General features: G+C 53.9%; 5 protein-coding genes across 5 annotated transcripts; 3 read left to right on the top strand and 2 right to left on the bottom strand.

Annotated features, from left to right (window-relative positions):
* Positions 1 to 170: 170 nt before the first annotated feature.
* Positions 171 to 2,021, top strand: PG985_011590 (uncharacterized protein; the record flags this gene model as incomplete). Its single annotated transcript, XM_066831357.1, has 3 exons — positions 171 to 288; positions 349 to 662; positions 726 to 2,021. The coding sequence occupies 3 exons, from the start codon at positions 171 to 173 to the stop codon at positions 2,019 to 2,021; spliced, it is 1,728 nt and encodes a 575-aa protein (XP_066679407.1).
* Positions 2,022 to 2,874: 853 nt separating this feature from the next.
* PG985_011589 (uncharacterized protein) lies at positions 2,875 to 5,204 on the top strand (the record flags this gene model as incomplete). The annotated part of the gene is made up of 4 exons (XM_066831356.1): positions 2,875 to 3,314; positions 3,458 to 3,582; positions 3,706 to 3,911; positions 4,080 to 5,204. 4 exons carry the CDS (start codon positions 2,875 to 2,877, stop codon positions 5,202 to 5,204), a joined length of 1,896 nt encoding a protein of 631 aa, XP_066679406.1.
* A 1,542-nt stretch (positions 5,205 to 6,746) lies between these two features.
* Positions 6,747 to 8,498, bottom strand: PG985_011588 (uncharacterized protein; the record flags this gene model as incomplete). The annotated part of the gene is made up of 1 exon (XM_066831355.1): positions 6,747 to 8,498. One exon carries the CDS (start codon positions 8,496 to 8,498, stop codon positions 6,747 to 6,749), a length of 1,752 nt encoding a protein of 583 aa, XP_066679405.1.
* A 1,149-nt stretch (positions 8,499 to 9,647) lies between these two features.
* Positions 9,648 to 11,210, top strand: PG985_011587 (protoheme IX farnesyltransferase; the record flags this gene model as incomplete). The annotated part of the gene is made up of 1 exon (XM_066831354.1): positions 9,648 to 11,210. The coding sequence occupies one exon, from the start codon at positions 9,648 to 9,650 to the stop codon at positions 11,208 to 11,210; it is 1,563 nt and encodes a 520-aa protein (XP_066679404.1).
* A 5,072-nt stretch (positions 11,211 to 16,282) lies between these two features.
* On the bottom strand, positions 16,283 to 17,549 carry PG985_011586 (uncharacterized protein; the record flags this gene model as incomplete). The annotated part of the gene is made up of 4 exons (XM_066831353.1): positions 16,283 to 16,641; positions 16,699 to 17,109; positions 17,180 to 17,303; positions 17,406 to 17,549. 4 exons carry the CDS (start codon positions 17,547 to 17,549, stop codon positions 16,283 to 16,285), a joined length of 1,038 nt encoding a protein of 345 aa, XP_066679403.1.
* Between the last annotated feature and the right edge of the window lie 29 nt (positions 17,550 to 17,578).

Raw genomic sequence — 17,578 nt, 5'->3', positions numbered from 1 at the left:
GTGAGACATCAGCAGTCTGCTCGAACCGTAAAATGTCAGCAAAGCTCCTCGGGGCCATAGGGAACCCCCGTCTTCATTCGGATCCTCCCCCATGCTGTTTAATAAAACCATATGAACCCTGAACGATTGATACAACTGCTGCCCACGCAAGTGGGAAACACCGCCTCACGATGAAGAAACCCTCCGCAGCCGGGCTCAAGCGGAGATGCACTTCCGCCCATGCCTGGGAGATCCCCCAGCAAAGCGGGGGTCTTGCGCCGGAACATGTCTGGACCAATCGTGACATGGGTATGTCCTCTCTTCAGTACTGTCATGGCGTGTCTGTCATTCAGCTAACCTCATCCCAAGATCCGACGCCCCTGGAAGACCAGACATGGACTGTCTGGACCATTATGACCTACTGGGCGTGTAATGTCATCGACCTGGGCGGATGGGAGATGGCCTCGGGCATCCTCTCCGTGGGCCTGAGCTGGCGCGAGGCCATCCCCATCATGCTGGTGGCCAACCTCTGCATCGCCATCCCCATGGTTCTCAACGGCGCGATGGGCGCCAAGCTCCACGTGCCCTTCTCCGTCGTGACGGCGAGCAGCTTCGGGTACTACCTCCGCTACTTCTGTATCGTGAGCCGGGCGATCCTCGCCATGTTCTGGTTCGGAGTTCAAGTGGGTGTGATAACACCTGAATGCGGTCCTTAGATAGAGCTGACAGTGGCAATCATGCTACAGGGGGCCAATGGCGCTCAATGCATAACCATCATGCTCCGAGCCTGGGCGCCTTCGTATAACGACATCCCCAACACATTGCCTAGATCAGCAGGGATTACCTCGGTCGGCATGGTATCCTACTTTCTCTACTGGATCATTCAACTGCCCCTTCTGCTTATCCACCCCACGAAGTTGAAATGGGTGCTCCGCATCAAAATGGTCAGCGGGCCGGCCGCCGCCATCGCGACGATGGCGTGGTGCATCCACAGAGCGGGCGGCAACGGCAGCGGCGAAATCTTCGCGCTCAGGGCGACCGTAACCGGCTCCGAGTACGCCTGGCTCTGGCTCTCGTGCATGTCCAGCGTGAGCGGCTCCTGGTCCACGCTCGCCTGCAACATCCCCGACTTCACGCGGTACGCCAAGACGCCCCAGGGCCAGTTCATCCAGCTCCCGTTCCTGCCCCTCGCCTTCACCCTGTGCGGCGTGCTGGGCATCGTCGGGACCTCGTGCACCAAAGTCTTCGCGGGCGAGTACCTGTGGAACCCCCTCGACGTGTTGGCGCTCTGGCTCGAAGAGCCCGGCACGGCGGGCGGCCGGTGCGCCGCCTTCTTCGTCGCGCTCGCGTGGTACGTCGCCCAGGTCGGGACCAACATCACGGCCAACTCCATCAGCGCCGCCAACGACCTGACCGTGCTCTTCCCGCGCTGGGTCAACATCCGGCGCGGCTGCGTGATCACGGCCGTGGTCGGGGCCTGGGTCCTCGTGCCGTGGATGATACTCGAGTCGGCCGGCACGTTCCTCGCCTTCATGGGCGGCTACGCCATCTTCCTCGGCCCCATGGCGGGCATCATGGTCGCCGACTACTGGCTCGTCAAGAGGCAGCGCATCGATGTCCCGGCGCTCTACGACCCGCGCGGCCGCTACAAGTACACGGCGGGTTGCAACTGGCGGGCGGTTGTGGCGTTTCTCGTGCCCGTCGGGCCGCTGCTGCCGGGGTTGGCGTTCAGCATCAGCAGCAGCAGCGACGCGCCCGAGGCGGCGGTTCAGATCAGCGACGGCGTGAGGCACCTGTACGCATTCAACTGGCTCTTCGGGTTCGTCACGTCCGTTTTCCTCTACACGGTCCTCAATTTCCTGTTCCCGGCCAAAGAGACGCTGCTACAGGATACTGTGTGGGGTCTGGAGGGAACAGCCATCGAGGCGTATCCGCGCAGGAGTGACGAGGAGGCAAGTTCAGGGGCAGCCAGGAAGGGTGTTGGTGTTAATCATGATGTGGGGCACGAGAAGCACGAAGAGTTGGACGGTAGACCGCCGTAATGAGGACAAGGTCTTGGTCATGATAATGCAGTAACGATAGGTTTAGTAGAAATCAGGCTCGCTGTTCTTTTTCGTTTTATTCTTCAATGCTGCATCTTCACTGTGCTAAATGTATATGTAGAGGGACATGCAGCACTTTCGGCATCTTGTCGAAGTCACATCGTTCACTTTGTCGAACGCATGGCTAATGAATTTGAGCGCTCAACTAAAAAAATGAAAGATTGATCTTTGATCTGTCCCTCGGCGGGCTGGAATGGGCGACCCCGTCAAGCCGATGAATTGGGGTTCGATCCATATTGAATACTAGGTAGGTGCTGTAGAGGAGAATCACGGGGAAATGCGGGGGTGGGGCTGGCCAGCTCGATTCGCCTGGCTGCTGCTGTGTTCGGGTGTGATCCGATGCCCTATTTAGCGGGGGTCTGCCAGGTTTGAGCCGCCTACGTACCCCTAAGGCAAGGCGCATGCGGCTGAGGCAACCAGGACGGAAGACGTCGAACCCCTGCGAGAACAAACAGAACACCTATTATTCCAGTAGTATTGGCCTGTTCCACTGTTATTCCCTGGACCAAGTGGGATAATTAAGACGGTTTATTCCTCCCGCCGCTTGGACGGTCGCGTTGGCGCTTTCAACCACATTTTTGGGGCTGTACAAACCGTTTCTCTTTCATCCAATCGCACATGTGATGGTCTAAACATCCATTCTCAAGCAGGGCAACAAGTCTGGACGATTATTCCACGGACCGTCATTCCGCGGACAGTTATTCCACGAGTCTGGACGGTTATTCCCTATTTGTTTCTTTGCACATGCATGCATCCATCCAGACTCGAGGCGTCTACGACACATTTAGCGATCATGCCACCCTCCCCGCTCACTAATGGCGGAGGCGGCCTGTTGCGCCTCACGCCGGGTTTCGCGACGCTGCAGGACTTCTTCCTCCGCTGGCTCAACCTCGACGTCACTACTATTGCCGTCGCCATCACCGCCTTCGGCGCCATCTCCACCGGCACGCAGCATCTGAGATACCTGGCCGGCCATGTATACCGCTGGGTTACCCGGCTTTTTACTGCATCGGTCTCCATTTCGGGCAATGACCGGCTGAACCGCGAGGTCCTCAACTGGATCGGCGCCAAGGTCCTACTCCATCAGGAGACGCGCATTCTTACAGCTCGCTCTGAGATTACCACTCAGAATGATGCCTGGGACTTCCGTCGCGTCCATATGAAGCGCAACGACCACCGTCATGGCGGCAAGCGCCTGCCGATTCAGTACCTCCCCACATTCGGCATTACCTGGTAAGCGACTTTCGGTGTTTGCCCCTTCGTTTATTCCACATTATCCCAGTGTTTCTAGGGGGATGGGCTAACCACCTATTCATGGGTTTCCATTATTCCATCCTGTTCACCCCAAAAGACCATTTGCGCTAACACCAAAATAGGTTCATCCATGAACGCAACGTTTTCCTCATACGTCGCATTCCCGAAGGCCGCGCTCCCGTTCCCAGTCACGGCTCTACTCCTCTTGGCTTCGACTCACCTGATCAGTATGTCGTGGCTCCAGCCGGTAAGTTCATTACATGTTCATTTTCCTCTATGCCGATGTGACCACTTATTCCCTGCGACGCATGTGGTTTGAATGGTCATATATGGACCCTATTCTCTCAATAACAGACTGACGCTTTAATAGGTCATGAGCCGCTGGTAGTCATGTGCCTTGGCCGCTCTGTCGCGCCGATCAAGCGCTTCCTGGAAACCTGCCGGGAGTTCGCAGATAAACAGCGCGAGTCTTTCATTACAGTCCGGACCATGGGCCAATCGCACTACCGGGAGTCGTGGGACAATACTATTCTGCGTCCCCTACGCCCACTGAACACCGTCCATATGGACAAGACAGTAAGCGACCTTATATGTTTATTCCGTCCTATTCTCATGTTTATTCCACGTTATCCTAGTGCCTTATGACGGGTGGAGTAATCGTTCATTCGAAAAGTGTTCATTATTCCCTCTTGACACATCTTGTTCACTTCAAGAAGAGGATATACTAACACCGAGAGTCAATAGGTCAAAGATGATCTCGTCAATGACATCTCCAACTACCTGAACCCCGCGACCCGCCGCTTCTACACAGCCAGAGGCATTCCCTACCGCCGAGGCTATCTCTTGCATGGCCCTCCAGGCACAGGTAAAACCAGTCTGTCTCTTGCTTTGGCTGGCATGTTTGGCCTGGAACTTTACATCGTCCACGTCCCTACACTGAGTTCAGACATGGAGCTGGAGCGACTGTTCACCGCCTTGCCCCCGAAATGCATTGTACTGCTAGAGGACATCGATGCTGTCGGCGTCAAACGTCAAGTACCGGACGAGACCAAGACGAAGGCAAAGCAAGGCCAGCCCGCGTGGTCGGAGGAGATGGACGCCATCACCAAGGGCCGAACCAGATGCAGTCTCTCCGGTCTGCTCAACGTACTCGACGGCGTCACGAGCCAAGAGGGCCGCATCGTGCTCATGACTTCCAATATTGCCGACAACTTGGACGAGGCCCTTATACGACCCGGCCGGATTGACAAGATGATATTCATGGGCAGAATTGACCGAGACGCCGCTGAGGAGATGTTCCTCCGCATGTTCGAGCCCGACCGCGAAGAGGCTCCCAACACTGCGGAGACATGCGCACCGGCCGTCATGGACATGGAGGAGCTCAAGAAGCTCGCCACCGCCTTCAGCAACCGAGTTCCCCGCGGTGTGTTCACTCCTGCGCAGCTGCAGGGGTTCCTGTTGAACCACAGGGGCAAGCCGGATGTTGCAGTTGCCGAGGTCGAGGAATGGACGCTCGCTGAAGAGAAGCGCATGAAGGAGGCCCTGGAGCGGGAAAAGCTCGCTGCCCAGCAGAAGGCGAAGAAGAATGAGGACAAAGAGGATACCAAGGTGACGCGAGTGGCGGACAAGTTGGCAGCTGTCTTGGGTCATAAGCTACCCTCAACTGCTTCACAGGCAAGCCAAATGGCGGCTTTTGCAGCCAATGGTGTGCCTCTGTCGCTGCCCGGAAGCAGCGGCAGCCCAATTATCATTGCCCCGGCCACCAACGGGGGACAAGTCGGCGCTGATGCCATTACTGCTGCGGATACATCATCTCCTGATCAAGAGAGAAAAGAAGACGATGGCAAACTCGAAGCTGCTCAAGCCTAGGCAGATGAACAGAAGCGGGAGGTGGCTCGTCAACGCCGCCAACTTGACCAATTTGTCCAACTTATCAACGGTCGAGGTGGCATATCCGATGTCTTGGAAGCTGGCGCAGGAGTTGTTACCCTCGATGACTCGATCCAATTCAATTATTCCACGCACGATTTGTGATATGATTGAGGGTGTTCTGAGAAGGATTGGCACCCATCTTCGATTGGGTTCATGCGCTCCATGGACCGTGGCTAAACAAACCATGGTCAGGGCGTTATTGAAATGGTCTGCCTAGATACCAAGTATGCTCTTGCTTTTTCAGTACATGATAGATGCCAACCTCTGTGGCTTCAATTCCGAATGATGTGTGGCCAATTTGATATGTGATGTTGTCTTCCAAGAATGATGTGATTTGCAGTGGCACAAGGCAAAAGCACGTTGCATTGGGTAGCGCCTAACGGCCAAATCACCACTGAACATGCTAAAGTCTCAAATTGCCAACACAGTGGCGGCAAGCCAAGCCCCCGCGACAGTAAACCCGCCAATTTCCCTCAAGAATAATCATTACTTTATACAGGATATCATTACAGGAGTGTTCGTTTATTCCACTGTTGTTATTCGGAGTATATGGAATAAACAAGACAGGTGCCGGTACGTTTACTCCTGCGGCCCCTTGATTTAACCGACTGCTGGTGCGATACGACGAATGTGGGAGAAATATAGCGCCGCATTCTGGTCATTGGATGGGACCATGCGATTCACCGAAGGCCAGTCTCCTCTTGATAGCAAACACGCGCAAAACGTACGGCAGATAAATTTACGTGTTTTATGTATTAATAGTACGGAAGAATCTGAGTGTTCGGGTCTCCTGTAGAGGACATACACATACCAAACTTGGGGTGTAAGATCACGCGGCGAAACATCCAGAGGCAGGCCAGTCACAACTGTGTGCCTACCTGTTACTTAACCACTTACCCGCCGATTGATTGTTTATCTAGCTTGGGTTCTCACATGAGTGCGTTAGTAGTGTTAGCAGCAGTCCGATCAGATGGCCGGTTCATGATAGGAAAGAAGTGAAGGAAGAGCTGGGGATACACATACATGACCACTCTCATTGGCAGTGGCTCAAGTAATGTATCCCAATAGGGTGAACAATACAAAGGCATATAAGCCGTAAATTGACCAATGAGAGTGGCGATGTATGTGTACGGAAAGCAGCAACAATACGTACACATGAAACCCACTCACAGTCCAGTCTACCTATGTCCTTGGAACCTCCCCAGACCTTCTCCTCCCAAACCCGAAACCCGATTGAGCCACTTGGCAGTCACCTAGGGTTCCTCTTTTCGTCGTTCCCGGAAGTCAATAGTACATGACCTCGTCAACCAGATCCGACCGCACGTCGATTCGCATCTCCTTGGTGTCTTCGGTTCCAGGTTTTGCGCTTTCATGGGCTTGGTTGAGCAGTGCCCATGGGGCAACGCTTCTTGAGCAACTCAAGGGTCCCGGTACGACGGATGCCGGTCTCTCGGTCCGGTGGCCTCCTTGTCCTCAAGTTCAAGTACTCCATTCTGGGCTCGGGGACCGTACCTCTGCCCAGCTGCTGGTGTCGCAATTGCTGTCGATCTCCATCTCATCGCCGCCGTCCTGCACGCGAATCTCGTGCACCTCGGGTTCAATTCCAAAGTGGCCGCTCCCTGATGGGATGACATGTACGACGCGGGTGGGGTAAAGCAGCTTCTGCTCCCCGACCGCTGACGCTTCCTTGCTCTTCGGCCACATGGGGACAATGACGGGGGATCGCTGCACCAAAGGTGGAATAGTGATGCGCTGCTTGCGGGCCTGCTTACCACCTTTCTGGGCGGCAGAGAAGTCGTTCGTGTACTTCGTCTTTCGCGTCGTGTCCAGGCACATGAGACCATCCTCGCTGTCTCTGTTGTCGCTGCTACTGCTGCCCTCCATATCGGGATACTCGACGTCGCACGCGTGGATCTTGGTGTTCTGCTCGCAGGCGTACGTGTCCCTCATATCATCCATTTCATCCATGGTGGGAATGTTGATTATCTCAGGGGCCATATCTGGTACCGGAGATCCCACAGGTACTTCAATGTAGCTTGGGGGAGGATCTTCGGGCGTCAGTTGAACGAGAACTCCAGTTGAAGCAGAACAATCTCTGTTGAAAGGTTCTGATGGACTGGGCATACGTCCTGCGGTACGCGCAAGTTTCGCGGCCATCAAGGGCGGCGACATGTTGTCTACAGACGGGCTTGAAACCAAGTCCCACCCCTGGAGGCCCTTTTCGCAGTCTCCGTCCCATTCCTGGCTTTGTGGCCAGTCAGGAGATATCCCCAGCAATACGGGGGAAGTAGCTGCAGCTGTGACGCTGGCAGTGATGCTGCCATCATATGGTGGCGGTTCTTGTGATTGAGGGTGATTGAGCACGAAGATGCGGTTGTCAGCCGCTGCGTGCCAGGATTCTATGTATGGATCCTCCTCCAGGTGTCGCTCGCATAATGCGATAAGGTCGTTGTAGACCCAGGTTGCTTCTTGACCCTCGCCTAGGGCCTCGAACATGGCTGCCTTCAAGACGAGGAGGGCTATCTTGCGTTCCACGATGGTCTCGGTGGCGTGCTGGAGGTTGCTGGGAACTTTGGCGAGGAACTTGATCGCTTCTTCGATCTGGGATATAGCCTCTCTCCACCTGGATCGACCGGTGTAGAAGAGTTGCAAACCGAAGTGGAGGAAGTAGTAAGACCGGTTGCTGTCGTCGTCGTGAAGCCTGTATCGATAGGCTAGATCCCCGTACAGCGCGGCGGCTCTCTCGGGATCGCCATCGCGGCACTCCACATCGGTTGCCAACGTCTTCCAGATGAGGAAGGCATCGGGAGCCGCGTTCAGATCCGTCTGTAGCCGTTTCGCCATGTAGTTAGCCACCGCTTTCGCCTCTTGAAGCTTGTTGTTTGCCCAGTAGAAGCGAAAGAGGTTCAAGTAGGCCCGGCAGGTGGCAAAGGCTGGTAGTCCATACCGACCCTCATGAGACTTGGCTTGCTGCTCGAGATAGATAGCACCCGTGACGTCGAGGTTCATAGCAAAATAGGAGACCAGGATCTGCAGCATCCGCATATAAGCGTCACTGTGTTTGGACACCAGGGGGTCGAAAACGAGCAGCCAGAATATCCATTTGATGTATTTGATATTCCCTGGGTCCCAGAAGTCATTCTCCTTCGAGATCTTAGAATAGCCGCTCATCTCGACAACGTCTTGAGAAGACGCGTTAGTGCGAGCTGGGGCGGGTGTACCGTAGGCCATGATGAACAGGAACAGGGACGAATCAGCTGGTGAGATGGATTCTGAATAAAGAAGGAGGGTAGTATTAAAAATACACTGGAGGAATCATGTTCGAATTTAAGCACGATGTCGGGTCACCAAAGCGAGTACTGTGTTTGCGTTAACCTTGGTTCATTCATAATAAAATTTGTATGGATTCCTGTATCCCAGAAACTCTATACATTAGGTATCTTAACACAATGCCCATAAGCCTACAGGGTACGAGACAGAAACCAGCGAGCAATTGCACTGCATTGTGAAAAGAAAAGATGGCCAATTGTTCAAGCATTGCGTCCGTGAAAGAGTGTGTTGGCCTGCGTCGTTTGACATCTTGTTGCATGTCAGGGCGCAGCAAAGTATGGCTGTCGGACATGGAGGAAACGGACCGCCTGCTTTCAATGCATTAAAGACGTACAAGTGAGTACCTCAAGCTATGAGCTATCATCCAAACAGTTCTTGCCAGAGAGAGAATGAGACGGTCACCAGAGCTGGACTCTGCTAGAGATGCGTGGAGCAACGAATTAGTCAAATTCTTCCACCCTGTGACCCAAGTTTGTGTTTTCACGTACGATACCGCACATGACCCCAGCTGGCCGAAGAGGTAAAGAGTCAACGAATTGTGGCGTCGCCCAATGGCGGAGTTTTCTGAGAAAGTGTCTTCAGCATTCGTGGCCTGAGGCAATAGAACAAGGACTCACGCCGACGTATGCCTTCATGTGAATATCCGACACTGGAGGGCTGGCGTCTCTACCAGGCCCCTCCTACACTCAAAACGCCCTATGAAGCAACAATGAGAGCTATGGAGTGGTGGGGTCGAAACTCGGGTCCACTGTAAAATGGCCTGGGGAAATTCTGGCATGGATTTTCAATCCGGACAGTCCAATTGCAGGACCCGGGCGGAATAATCGGGCTTCCGACGTCACTAATTTTGGGATCCTGCCGCCCGATGCAATTGGAGGTACAGTGCTAAATTTGGGACCCGAGGTGCATATCACATCAATTGGAAGTCAGAAAGGTACCACTTCTCGAACCACGCCGTCGCCTGTCTGTGAACCTTTTGTGCCGACATACCAACACCAAAAGACAAACCCCCATCCGTAGCAGCTGCGGCGATATGCGCTGCTGGCCAACATGAGCCTACGGCCCGCCGGTACCGCGATTCGCCTCAGCGCCTTTGAGGATGTCTGCTGGCGCTGCAGCCGCCGCCTGAACATTCCGACAGCAAACAGCAACAGCAGCAGCCGGAGGCTTTCGTCGAGACCCTTCAGCCAAACCTTTGCCCCTCGCAATGCGATAGCCCCGCGATCCTCGCGCCTCAAAGCGGGCTACTTCCTTTCCAATGGCTTCCTGCCGACAAGCGCAGACGGGCGCGCCTCGAGAGCGTCGGCCTCGACCATAGCTGACGACGGCGGCCCGAGTCGTACCACCACCTTCAGTTCCACCTCCCACATAAATCAAGACCTACCGCACCGACGGAGGCAAGCTGCGAAGCGCAATGCCGCGGCCGCCGCAGCATCTACAACCGGGTTGGCTTCGACCCCGCCACCGTCAGCATCTTCCTCAGACGGCGCGCTGCCCACCGAAGATGCGTCGTCGGCCCTGACCACGTCGGCGAGCAAGCAGTCGGCCAACTCCTTCCGCCGCCAGTTCTCCCTCTACCTCTCCCTCTCGAAGCCGCGCCTCTCGGTCCTCGTGGTCCTGACTGCCATGTCCTCCTACGCCCTCTACCCCGTCCCCGACTTCCTCTCGCCCTCGATCGGCCTCGACACCCCCTCCTTGTCGCCCCTGACGCTCGCCTTCCTGACGACCGGTACCGCCCTCTGCTCGGCCTCGGCCAACGCCCTCAACATGATCTACGAGCCCGACACCGACTCCAAGATGTCGCGCACGCGCAACCGACCCCTCGTCCGCGGCCTCCTGTCCCAGCGCAAGGCCATCATGTTCGCCGTCCTCGCGGGCGCCACCGGCGTCGGCGCGCTGCTGTTCGGCGTCAACCCGACCGTCTCCTTTCTCGGCGCCGCCAACATCGTGCTCTACGCGGGCGTCTACACGCCCATGAAGCGCATGCACTGGCTCAACACCTGGGTCGGCGCCGTCGTGGGCGGGATCCCGCCGCTGATGGGCTGGGCGGCGGCGGCGGGCGAGTCGGCGACGGGGACGGGCTCGTTCCAGGAGCTGCTCCTGACGAAAGACGCCATCGGCGGCTGGCTCATGGCGGCCCTGCTGTTCGCGTGGCAGTTCCCGCACTTCATGGCCCTGTCGTGGTCGATCCGCGAGGAGTACAAGGCCGCGGGCCACCAGATGCTGTCGTGGATCAACCCGGCGCGCAACGGGCGCGTGGCGCTGCGGTACAGCCTCGCCTTCTTCCCCATCTGTTTCGGGCTCTGCTACGCGGGCGTGACGGAGTGGAGCTTCGCGGCGACGAGTCTGCCGGTCAACGTCTGGCTCACGCGGGAGGCGATCCGGTTCTGGAGGCAGGACGGGTTTCACGGCAGCGCCAAGGGCTTGTTCTGGGCGAGCGTCTGGCATCTGCCCGTCGTCATCATGCTGGGGCTCGGGCAGAAGAAGGGCATGTGGGGCCGTATCTGGCGGGCCATCTTCGGGGAGCCGGATTTGGACGATGAGGAGGATTGGGAGGAGGATGAGGAGGGTGTTGGGGCGCCCATTGTAGCATTATCGAGGGAGGGGAGATAGAAAAATAGGGGCTCCGCTTGACTTGTATATCATTAGAGGTGTGCTCAATGAAAGCATGCATGTAACTTAGGGGTCTGCATTCGTGCCCTGTTCGAATCAATAAGGGCTTGCAAATACGATTGATGATTACGCCCTACCATTTCTATGGATGCATATATACCCGTGGTAACAACATAGCATGGAAGAACAATCAAATTGTCCTTGAAGGTTGAGTCTTGGCTTTTCCGGGCGAAGTCGTAGGCCGCATTCAAGAAAGCCCGTAAAGCCCCACTAACCCCTGATAGTTTTGAAAGCTCGATCCGGGTAGACCACATCATGTGGTAGTCATGTCTGCTGGGAATCTCTCTTCTGGGGTCATCATATTTCTGCCGAACTAAAGATTCTACACTCAGCAAGCGAACACTGAAATAAGCCGTACTTTATTTACAAACACCACCTACCTTTATTTCCTTGATCATTCTAATCACTCCCGGGGACGCCAATGGAGTAATGAATGATAATATCATATCTATGTAATCGTAATTACACCGACTCTGGTTTATTTTGCTATCATGCCCGCTTCTTCTTCTTCTCTCAACAAGTGGTCCGCTGGGCTGGCCAGGCCAGCCTGCTGCCCGCCCAGCGTCAAGGAGATTCGACACTCGCACTGGCACGCCTGCGGCTCAGTGGATGTGAAACATCACGCACAAAGGTCCATCAAAGCCTACCCTCCCAGCTTTCTCAGTACTGGCAAAACCCCCAAGGCATTCAAGATAGCGGATGTCTTGACTGTGGAGTTACTCAGATCACTTCCTCCATCCAACGTGGTTTTTCCTTTCGGGGCCTCCCCTTTTTCCCGCGGGCGCATGACTGGATGTGTTGGAAATGACCGTCGCGGCTCTCGTGATCTTCACCACATCTGCAGCTGTAGGGGCGTCCTTTCATCTGGCACTTGTGTTCTCGGAGGTGTATAAGGTGCTTGTCCCGCCGATTGGCCGGACCGCAGCAGCACACATCCTGCTTCTTGAGATGAATTGACATGATGTGACGCTTGAGCTCCCTTGGCTGTTTACAGCTTTTGTGGCCACCGATTCCACAGGACCAGTGTGAATTGGGTCCGATGGGACGATGGGAGCTCACGATATGATCCATTAACAGTTCGAGGCTGACAAAGCCTGACTGACAATGATCGCAACTGATATGCGACTGGTCATGACGGGACGACCACGATGATGGTGACAATGATGATGAGAGCGGTGTTGGTGACGTGGTGCTGTCATGGAAAGGAGGTTCTGTGAGATTCTGTTGGATGGCTGTAGGGTCTGAACAACTTTCAGTCATTAATGACCCTTGCTCATTGCCAGAAACGGCAAAGGGGTTGCACTCGTTTGACACCTGATAGTCATGTTGCTGGACTGGCAGATCCCACGACTCGGCGCATAAGAATGCGTGCTTTCCCAATGATTCGTTTTGGCCGTCGATAGGCAAGGGTGCACCGTCGAAATAGCCTAACTGGAGGTGCCAATCTAAGTCTGCCAGGAAGCCAGACTCACATGATTCTAAGTGGTGATCATGGAGCTCGCTCGAGATGGTGCCAGTGCCGAGACAAGTCCCGGCACAAGCTCCTGTTCAAATGCGTCTCAAGGGATTTTATAATGGGAATGCAATCGTATTTGAATGACAAAGCTCCGAGAGCATACCTGGTAGGCAGCGTTCGTCGTATTGCAAGGCTTGGTAGATAGCGACGGCCACAGCGGGCACAATGGCCACGGCAGGCTTGGGGAGAGAAAGGAAAGTTATTTGGCGGGAAATTGAGGGGTATTTAATCTGCTTGTGGCTTCCACGGGCCATGCTCAATCATAGGATGCCCAGAGCCAGGGCTCATTTTCTCATTGGTCATGTCGGTACGTAAGCCAGCCGGATGCAGGATATTCTTCACCGATCTCAGGCTTGAGGGCCGATTTACTGATTGGCTGCACCACGCTTGTCATACTACATATTGCCGCATAAAACTGTCCTGTAAATCTTTGCATGCAAGTATGCTTCCCCAAACCATTGATAATATTGGCCCTCACATCTAAGTTTTCGATATTCTGGGAGATTCTGTCTACGTGTCGTGCACAACCTGTGTCGCATCTGGCGAATCAGCGAATTGGCCCTAGGAGAACTATTGCCCACTCATGCAGGATTGCTAGATAATGCTATGGCAATGTCTGAAAACACAACTTATCTATTAATAGTTCTTAAAAACGAGCTGGTAGCATCCATTCAGCAAGTATAATTTCGACGGCATCTAATTACGCTTTATGCCCAGCGCCTTGGACCTTTAAGTTGTTATTACCAAGAACGAGCGAGATGTACACCATGTCCCCAGATAGTTATATATGCCCCCGACCTTATTCCTACAAACCACAAAGGAACGAGCAACTCCAAGTTTCCCAACCTGCTGTCAAATAAAACTCGAGAGGAAAATATAATGGTAGTTGGTTTCACAGAAGCAGCTTCGGTTCGAATTACCCCTTGCGAGGCCTGCCCCTTTTCTTCTGCCCGCACGTCTGGATGTGCTGATCGTGTCGCACCCGGTTTTCGGTGAGGTGACCGCAACTGCATTCGAACCCCCGCCCAAGCCCAAGCTGACAATCCTTCCTTCGGAGGTGCTCAAGGTGCTTATCCTTGCGGCTTCTGTGGCCACAACAGCAAACGTACTGCTGGTCTAGGTGGTAAATCTCAAAATGACGAATGAGCTCCCTCTCCTTTTTGCATTTCTTATGTTTGCTATTCCCGCACCAAAAGAGGTTTGTCTTATGGGAGTGATGGCTGCCCCGAATGTGATGTATGAGCAGCTCTAAATGGTCGAACAATAGGGAACAATGATCGCATTTAATGAATAGTTGTTTCGAATTCGAAGCCGAAGCCGATGTTGATGGTGTTGGGCAGGGCGTCGTGCTAGACGCCGGATTATGAGCATGGTGCTTGAATGAGGTCAAGAGGCTGGCCGGAGGTCTCGAGAGTCCATTATCTACTGATTGGCCGGATGCTCGGGCACCATTGACGGGCGAACTATTTGTTTCCTTCTTGGCGTAGCGCCGGCGCCTGTCATCCCCAGTGTCGTATAATCCTAATTCGAGGTACCAATTCAAATCACAGAGGAAGTCTTCTGTTGGGATTTGGGTGTCCCACGATGGAATAGTAAATGTGCTAGTAAAGAGACCCGCCCCAGTACAATTTTCTCCTCAAATGTACTCGGAAGGGAGTATCGTCATGCGAGATGACAAAATCGTTTCTGTTGAGGCTGCTAAGACGCACTGGGGCAATGAAGATCATGTAGTAAGATTTGGATTTAAGATGGTATAATGTGCCATGGACTATGGAGTGTTTGAGTCGTTGAATGTGGAGAAAATCATCGTAATCGGCCAAGAGGGGAATCGTTGCATTATATAAGTCTGTTAAATCAGGCTCTGGATGACAATCGAAACATAGATGAGGTGCCCCCATTAGCAGGGCGCATTTTATTACTGGTCGCCACAGGCGCACAGCGTGACTGGGGGCTGACTGTCGTCCAGCAGTAACCCTGGCAACTCTGCAGAGCCCTGAAGGCCAATTTTTTGATTGGCCAAATCGCTTCTGCCGCTGGATGCTACAGCCATTGGTAATATTGGCCCTTCGAAATCGGGGAGTGGTAGACGGTATTCTCTGAGGTGCTTATCAACAAAATAATTCAAACATTGCTTATACTGCTCAAGGGCCAGTTTCGTGATTGAACAGCCCTACTGTTCGTGGAGCCACGTGAATACATCATCTAGTTCATATCGGGTTCTCTTGCCCATAGACAAAATTGGCCCTCTTCGTAGGGTGGTAGATCAAACCACCCCGAGAGGCTGATAGCAGGGCAACACGTTGTTGGGATTTCGGTCAAAGGTGTAGCACAAGGTGGTTGAACTTGGCCATATCACACTAAGCTAACCTATGAGAAGGTGATATTCTAAGGACGGTATAGCCATAGCAGCGTCTATATATTGCCCTGACCCATCTCGCCACCTCCTAGATGGCTACGACTTACACTCTCTGAACGAGATACTCCATCTAGGCTTCCCCATCTTTTTATATGACTCTCAAACGAACTGTCAATCCAATACTGCGACGTGCTATTGATAACCTCATTCAGACTTTTCGTGGCTTTAGCCTTTGGACCGAGAAAAGATGGCTCCTGAGTCGAATAATTCCCCAAAGCATGCCGGTGGCTCTGAAAAGTCAGCTACGAAATCGAAGCCTACAAAGGGAAAGAACGAAGGTAAATGTACCCAGCTGCTTGGGCCTCTGGGATTTAGTAGTATATCTAACAATGTGCTGTAGAATCGGGGGCTATGCTGTCGCGTTGGCTGTCGGAGCCAAAGAAAGACAGTTCATGGAGCAGCCTCCACCTCAACCGGAACACAAAGAATTCGAAATGAATAAGAGATACTGCCACCAGAGGGCGTTAGTTCTCATCACCGATAGAGGCTCAAATCTAATCATTGGCAATATCTCGGACGGTAGGAGGTATAGTCGCAAGACCAGGTTGACTTGGTTTCATGCTGGGAAGTTTCTGGAGGCTGCAGACAGGGCAGGTAGCTTTTTATGGCTAAGAATTGAACATTATCCCATTCTGCATGAGGGAATGGTCAGTCTTCTGATATCATCTTCCATCTCGTGTTTAATGCAGTCATCTACTATTGCCCAGAGCCACACACACCAGGTTATCTCATCGTTTATCCAATTTCGTGGAATACGCAATTACATGGAATAAGCATTATACCAATAATACTAAGTGACCCCCAGGATGATTCCTTCATTCGTTAGTAAATCTCTTGGATGACTGTGTTCGGCCTAGTCCTGAAAGACTGCTTCGAAGATACAACTTCTCGGATCATCTGGAACCTGATATGTGCCACGAAACACCAATTGCGTGCTTGCCTCCTGAAAGAGTCTCAAATACTCCTCCCAGGTCCTTTCCTTGGCGTTGAACAATGCCATGGTCAACAAGTCCATCTGTCTAATGATTGGAAAACCGTCAGTAAGCGTTTCTCTCACAGGAGTAACTTCAGCAGGGTATTTTAGTGGCAGACCCACCTCATCGCCTTTGTACCTAGCCCTCCGGTCAGCTCCGCCGCCGGCGGCACAACGTACTCGCTGACGAGGACCCTGGCACCGGGTTTGAGGGCCGGCAGCAACGCGGTCAGGATCTTGACACACTCCGCGTCAGGGTGGTTGTGGAAGACGTGGCGCATGAAGTAGATGTCGGCATCTTTGACGGGCTGCTCATCGAAGAAGTTGTGTGCTTGGTAGGTCACCGACGTTAAATCAGCAGACCCTTTCTGATCTTCGACCGTCTGTTGGATAACCCGGGGGAGGTCCTGGACGATGATTGAGAATGTTGGATAGGTTGCGGCGAGATCCCTCGCAAAGTGTCCGCCTTCATCAAAGTCAGCTCATGATGACTCTCATCGCGCAATCTGCCCCTTGGACTCACCAGAACCTCCCATGTCCACCACCACCGCCCCATCCGGCAACGCCCCCCAGGGATACGCCCGAAGATCCGTATCCTGCAGCCGCTGCCCCCCGCGGCTGATCCCTTCCATTCCCTTGTCAAAGTTGAGCCGAAGGGCGAGGTTCTCCTCGCGCTCGAGCCAGTCGTAGAAAGCCAGATCCGTGTGGCGGGCAACGCCGTGCGCCGACTCCGTCATGGACCGCGTCCGGGGGTACTGACTGAGCGCGACGGGCAGACAGGCATTGACCGGGTTGAAGACCACGGCGAGGGTGCGGAGGAAGTCGCAGAAGGTCGGCGACTGCACGAGGTGCGTCGAGAGAGGGGTGTGACGGACTTGGCCCGCGGGCTCTTCGCGGAAGATGTGGTTGATCATGGCGTAGCGGAGGATACGTGCTGATTAGCAGATTTTAGTACTGTCTGGTTTTCATGACCCCATCAGAGATAGAGTCCATCGTGTACTTACTCAGCCTGTCCTCATCGAGCCCGCACTGAGAGGATAGCTCGGCGAAGCTCACTGAGCCGTCTGAAGGGACAAATCGGTGGATGCCAAAGTTGACAATGACGCCAAGACTAGATGCATCTTGAACCTATAGTAGTGGTTGGTCATTAGTATGAATAGGGGCCAAGTCAGTGTGGACACCACCTGCCGAGAATGCCATCATCCCCAACGTTTGTCTCGGCCCAAGAACGAGCTGTTCAAGTTCTCTCGAAGCTTCGGCCAGCTCGATGGCGGTCTGCTGTTTTTCAGCAGGAGATGCATCATTGAGCCCCTGCTCCTCCACTTTCTTGGCCAGGCTTGCGATCCGCTCGCCTAGTTGTCTCACTGTACTCATGGTGTTAGTTGCTGGTCTTACCTGGGACA

Source organism: Apiospora marii (assembly GCF_038362585.1).
Source record: "Apiospora marii strain CBS 49790 chromosome Unknown utg000009l_segment0_segment0, whole genome shotgun sequence".
In the NCBI taxonomy this organism is placed as follows: domain Eukaryota; kingdom Fungi; phylum Ascomycota; class Sordariomycetes; order Amphisphaeriales; family Apiosporaceae; genus Apiospora; species Apiospora marii.
The sequence above is the reverse complement of the archived record's forward strand: the minus strand, read 5'-3'. Positions and strand labels throughout refer to the sequence as shown.